Raw genomic sequence first — 6,677 nt, 5'->3', positions numbered from 1 at the left:
AGTGTTGACTGTGGAGCCGAGCAAACTGAAGCTGTGAACAATCTCAATCTCTTCGTCATCCATCCTGACGCTGCCAATTGGTCCAGTGGTGAGAATCTCTGTATTCTTGACATTGAGCCTCAGTCCATACTGAAGGCTGCAGTCCTTGACCCTCTGCAGTAAGTGCATGAGGTCCTCCTCCTCAGTTTCAGCGAGTAAGGTTGTGTCATCTGCATAACGCAGATTGTTGATAGATCTTCCACCAATCCTAATGCCACGTGTCCCCTCATAGAGCCCAGCCTCTCGGATAATCTGCTCTGCATACAGGTTGAAAAGGTATGGAGATAGGATACATCCCTGGCGCACACCCTTCCCAATTTTGAACCATTCAGTGTTGCCCTGCTCTATTCTGACGATTGCCTCTTGATCCAAGTATAGGTTTCGCATATTCAGTATCATTAGCCATCACTAATCTCAATTCATCATTCTGACTCATAAGCTGACCTTCTAGAGGGCATCAAATGCTGTAAATTGCCTATCAGTCCAGTGACAAGAAGTTTTGTGTTCTCGATGTTGAGATACAGTCCACATTGAAGGCTATATTCTTTGATATTCTGTAGTAAGCACTCCAAGTCCTCCTCACTTTCAGCAAGCAAGGTTGTGTCATCTGCACAAAGTAAGTTATTGATGAGTCTTCCTCCAAACCTGATGCCCTATTCTTCTTCACAGAGTCCAGCTTCTTGAACAATTTGCTCAGCATAGAGATTAAATAGGTATAGAGAAAGGCTACAACCCTGATGTTCATCTTTCTTAAGTTTAAGCCATTCAGGGTTCCTGAGCTCTGTTTACATGGCAGCCTCTTGGTCTAGGTCCAGCTTTAATTGAGCACAATTAAGTGTTCTTGGATTCCCATTCTTCCTAAATTTAGCCATAATTTGTTATGATCCACACAGTCAAATGCCCTTTGCACAGTCAGTGAAAAACCAAATAGGCATCCTTCTTTGCTTTTAACCAAAATCCATCAGACATCAGTAATGACAACCAGAAGAATATAATCAGTGTCACTAAATGGTACATGTAGAAATTGTGGGATTGGTGTATGTTTTGCTGTGTATACTCAAATAATAAGACTACAACTAAAACAGTAAACAAATTAGCCTGTAGAAACTCTATGAACTTTGATAAATGATGATACTTATAGAAAGGCTTCAGGCCTTTTGTTCATAGGGTCGCTCTGAGTCGTGCTCAACTCGAAGGCAGTCAATAACCATCTGTAAGTTAAAATGTGACCTCAACATATGCAGTCTGTGTGGCTGTTGTTGTTACGTGGCAGTCAACTGAGTACAAATCACAGTGACACTCAAAATGAGTCATAGTGACATCTCAAAGGTATGAATTCTTTTTATGTCATCCTTATTCACTGTTCAGCTCTAAGATGCATAGTAAGTGATTGAAAAGACCATGGTTTGAATCAAGTGCACCTTAGTATTCAGCCTCTATCTCTTAAAATATTTTTCCCTAGAGGAAATGTTTATTGTAAATATGCTATTGCTGTAATTAATAGAGGCAAATAATTTTTCCTTTTTGATCAAGTTGAGTAGAAAAAGATCTCAGAAAGAAAGAACGATTAATTTTATAGTTTTCCTTTTTGTTTGGAGGGGATTTCATTAGGCTATATGATGTCTCAAGGTCAAATTTTGGTTCCTGTGGATTTAATGTTTTTTTGTTTTTGGTTTTTTTTTTTTTTTTAGTTTCAGCTTGAACGTGCATAAGAGTAGTTGGTCTGTTCCATAATCAGCATCTGGCCTACTTTTCACAGGTGCTATCGAGCTTCTCCAGCAATTCTTTCTACAGATGTAATCGATCTAATTCTTATGCATACCATCAGGTGAAATCCATATGCATAGCCTGCGTCTATGATTCTTATAAAAAGTATTTGAAATGAAGAAATTGTTGATTGTACAAAATTCCATCATTCTATCTCCAGCTTACTTTTTGTCACCATGTCCATGTTTTCCAACTACTGATCCTTCTCTGTTCCCAATTTCTGCATTCAGTCATCCATTATTATTAATGCATCTCAATTTTATGTTCAATTTCTGACTGCAAAAGTTGGTAGAAATATTCTATTTCCTGCTCTTTAGCTCTAGTTTTTGGTGCATGTATTTGAACGATATTGGTATTCATTAGACTTCCTTGTATGTGTATGGATATTATCCTGTCCTTCACATTATATTTCAACATGGATCTAGAAATGATTGTTTCAACTATGAATGCAATCCCATTTTTCCTCACCTTTCATCTCTAGCATAGTATATCATATGATTGTCTGATTCAAATGTCCCATGCCAGTTCATCTCATTTCACCAAGACCTAATAGGTCAAAATTTATGCATTCCATTTCTTTCTTAACAATGTCCAATATTCCTACATTCATGCTTCTCACATTCTATGTTCCAATCACTGCAAAGTATCTGCTTTAAACTATTCCTCCTCCTCTGTTTCCATATTTGAAGACTCACCCTCAGTTGCCATATCTTCTGGTCTAAGTGTACTCTGGAAGCAGCAGTGGCATCTACTTTCTAAACAACATGCCTTGAGAAAATCTATGAACTTTGATAAATGATGACAGTTATAGAAAGCCTTCAGGCCTTTTGTTCATAAGGTTGCTTTGAATTGTGCTCTACCCAACAGCAATCAACAGTAACAACAGCAACTACAAGTGTACTCTATTGTACATTATCAAACAATGCTATTAATATAACACGCAAGCAAGATTCTGCTGAAAATGATCCAAAAATGACTGGAACAGCATATCAACAGAGAAAATGCCAGATGTGCAGGCTTGTTTCAGAAGAGGCCATGGTACTAGGGATAGTATAGTTAATGTTAGATGAATCTTAGCTGTAAGCAGAGAGTACCAGAGGAATGTTTATTTGACCGAGCAAAGGCATTTGTTTGTGCGGATCACAACAAATTGTGGCTATTCTGAGAAGAAGGGGAATCCTAGAACACTTGATTGTGCTTATGTGAAACCTATACTTGGACCAGGAGGCAGTTATCAGAACAGAGCAAGGAAACACTACATGGTTCAAAATTGGGAAGGGTGTATACAAGGGATGTGTCCTATCTCCATACTTTTTCAATATATATGCAGAACAGATCACCTGGGAGGCTGGGCTCTATATGGCGGAATGTAGCATTAGGATTGGAGGAAGACTCATCAACAACCTATGTTATGCAGATGACACAACCTGCTTGTTGAAACCAAGGAGGACTGAAGTGCTTGCTGTAGAAGGTCAAGGACTGAAGCTTTCAATATGGATTAAAGCTTAATATCAAGAAACAAAGATTTTCACCACTGGGTCAATTGGCAACATCATGATAGACGGTGAAGAGATTGTTAACAACTTTAGTTTGCTCAGCTCCATAATCAACACTCTTGGTTCTAGCAGCCAGGAGATTAAAAGGTGAATTTCCTTGGCAAAATCTGTCATGGACCTCTCCAGAATACTAAAGAGCAATGATGCTAGTCTCCAGACTAAGGTGTGCCTGATCTAGGACATGGTCTTTGCAATTACTTGCTATGCATCAGAAAACTAGACAATGACTTGTTGTTGTTGTTGTTAAGTGATGTCAAGTCGCAGGCAATTCATAGCGACCCTATGAAGGAGAGTCCTCGACGCTTGGGTGCCTTTCATCCTCTCTCCAAGTTCACAGGGTTTCCAGAGGCAAGCTATTATGGAAGTGGATGCCATTCCTCCTTCCAAGCTTGTTTTAATCAAGGAGCTCCACCCCACTCTCTGTCCGCATTGGGTAGTGAACCATTAACGCATTTGACACATCCGTGTCACAGTGTTCAGCCTCACAGCAACCACAAGTGACCACGGTACAGCAACTTGTATACCAGGGCTATACGACCTAGAGGAATGTCTGAACAAAAATAATGAAAAACTGGCCCAAGGGCCTCCTCTCCCCTCTTTCCCTTTTGGGCTTGAAGCCCCCTGCTGCCTTAAACCCTAGGCCAAGCCTGACTTGCCTGGCTCCTGGAGGCAGAGTAATCCTTTACGTCTAAAAGCTGCCGCAACCCCCGCACATACAGCACCATGCTCTCTCTGGTAACCAGGTCATGACAGCCCCGGGAGGAGCAAACCTGGGAGAATATGGCCGCCTCCTCTCCCCTCTTCCCCTTTTGGGCTTGAAGCCCCCTGGTGCCTTAAACAATGACTAGGGATGATAAAAGGAGAATTGATGCCTCTGAGTTGTGCTGGAAAAGAGTATTGAATGTACAATGGACTGCTAGGAGAACAAACAGGCTTATCCTAGAGAGCATGAAACCAGACTGCTTCTTGAGGTAAGGATTCTGAAGCTTCATCTGATATACTCTGGACATGTTTCAAGAAGGAGCCAGTCCTTGGAGAGGGACATCATGTTTGGGAGGGTGGAAGGACAGTGGAAGAGAGGAAGACCCTTGATGAGATAAATTGATTCCATGACTGGGGTAATGGGGTAGGTGTGTCAGAGACATTAAGGTTAGGATATGATAGAGCAGGGTTCAGAGCAGTTGTACACAGGGTCGCTTTGATTCACAAGTGACTTGATGGCACATAACAACAACATATGATGACTATCTTTCTTAAGGTGTCATCTTTGATGACAGCAGATCTACTAATGCCTTAAGTACTAAGAGGGAGGATGAGCATTGCTTTAGGTTCCAAATAGATAAATAATGGAAGAGGAAAAGGTCTCAAGGAAAAAGGGAGGAAAAAATCAGAAAGAATTGAGAAAAGAAACTAAGTTCATATGATAATAAATACAAATAAGTGAATATATTTGTTTATAATTAGTCTCACCATAAAAAAAATATTTTAGTATTTTATTTATGGATACCCAAAACTGTTGCTGTCATTGAGTCTGTTCCAGCAGGTGGCTATGGGATTAAATGTGTCAGAAATGGTGAAGTTGGTTCAGGATTGGGCAAGGTTCAGAGCCGTTGTTCATAGGGTTGCAATGAACCGTAGTCAGATAAAGGGCAAATACCACCACCAAAAATCTTGTGGGAGGAGGTTGCTCATCTTCACAAGGAAAGCTTCTGGTGGATTCAAACAGAGGAACTGCCCTTGAATGGGCAGTGCTACTCCCTATGGGCTCTATGACTAGTATTTATAGACTTCCTAATCATTTAGCATTTGTAAAACTGCACTAGAATTTTTATTGTGCTCCTAGTTTGGTCACTGAAAACATTCTTTATGTAGTGCCACTAATACAATGTTTCCATGAGCTTTGTGATTTTTACTGCACAAAAACGCATAGTGAAGTGATTTTTAGGAACTCATAAGTCACATTATAACTGAACTGATTGTTTACAATCATTCTTCGCCTCTACCAGGAATGTCCTACCCACTTAAAAATTCTATCTATCCCCCAAGAGCCTCCTCTTTAAGGACCTTTTCCCCCAAGAGCCTCCTCTTTTAGGACCTTTTCCTTCACTATCTCAGTAAGGGAGAAAAATAAAGAAACAAATCAAAAACCCAAAACCAAACTTCAAAACATTTTCCTGGACCACATTCACACGTCTGCTATAAATTATTCTGGTTTTTCAAGTATTGAATAAACATGCTGGTCTCTTTTCCCACTGATGATTTGAACTCACCTTATTTGCATTTGTCATTGCTTCTTCTAAAAACTGTATCTTGCTCTGAAGGGCATCTATCTGACCTCTTTTGGCTGTAATTTGCTTTTGCATCCCCATTGCCACTTTCATGGCTGGAAAAAAAGGAAAACAAACTCTGCCTTAGTTTTTAATATTTCTGATGAGTTGGCATTGACTTGACAGCAATGGTTTTGGATTACTGCAATTAAGATGTTCAAGCCTTGAGAAGGTGACAAGCAAGACTCTGCAAAGTATGTAGACAGATGATGATCTGATGTTTCTTTGCTATTGGAATCCATTTTATTGATCATAGTAAGATGTCATTTATAATGATAATAATTTAGACTGTGTCAACATGGCTAGAATTCTTAATATAATTTAACTATATGAGAATTCCAGAACATTTGATTGTGCTTATGAAAAATATATACTTGGACCAGGAAGCAGTTACCAGAACAGAGTAAGGAAACACTGCATGGTTCAAAATTGGAAAGGGTGTACACCAAGGATGTGTCCTATCTCCATACCTTTTCAACTTATATGCAGAACAGATCACTTGGGAGGCTGGGCTGTATGAGGAAGAATGAGACATCAGGATTGGAGGAAGACTGATCAACAATCCGTGTTATGCAGATGACACAACCCTGCTTTCTGAAACCAAGGGGGACTGGAAGCACTTGCTGCAGAGGGTCAAGGACTGAACCCTTCAAAATGGATTAAAGCTTAACATCAAGAAAACAAAGATTTTCAACACTGGGCTGATTGATAGCATTATGACAGATGCTGAAGAGACTGAGATTGCTAATGGCTTTGGTTTGCTTCGCTCCATAATCAACACTCTTAGTACCAACAGCCAGGAAATCAGAAGACAAATTTCACTGGGAAAGTTGGCTGTCACGAATCTCTCCAGAGTACTGAAGAGCAATGACGTCAGGCTGGAAACTAAGGTGTGCCCGATCCAGGCTATAGTCTTTGCAACTGCATGCTATTCATTGGAGAGCTAGACAGTGACTAGGGATGATAGAAAGAGAATTGATGCCTTTGA

General features: G+C 40.1%; 1 protein-coding gene across 1 annotated transcript in view; it reads right to left on the bottom strand.

Moving 5' to 3' along the window:
- The window catches only part of CCDC158 (coiled-coil domain containing 158), a 137,976-nt gene that overhangs the window by 79,458 nt on the left and 51,841 nt on the right, over positions 1 to 6,677 (bottom strand). Inside the window, exon 14 of the mRNA XM_006885340.1 lies at positions 5,633 to 5,745. Within this exon, the coding sequence (XP_006885402.1) occupies positions 5,633 to 5,745 (113 nt within the window). The remainder of the gene's footprint in view (positions 1 to 5,632; positions 5,746 to 6,677) is intronic.

This window comes from Elephantulus edwardii, unplaced genomic scaffold (assembly GCF_000299155.1).
Source record: "Elephantulus edwardii isolate Elephantulus edwardi_28Jun2011 unplaced genomic scaffold, EleEdw1.0 scaffold00042, whole genome shotgun sequence".
NCBI lineage: Eukaryota > Metazoa > Chordata > Mammalia > Macroscelidea > Macroscelididae > Elephantulus > Elephantulus edwardii.
Note: the sequence above shows the minus strand (reverse complement) of the source record. Positions and strands in the feature narration are given on the sequence as shown.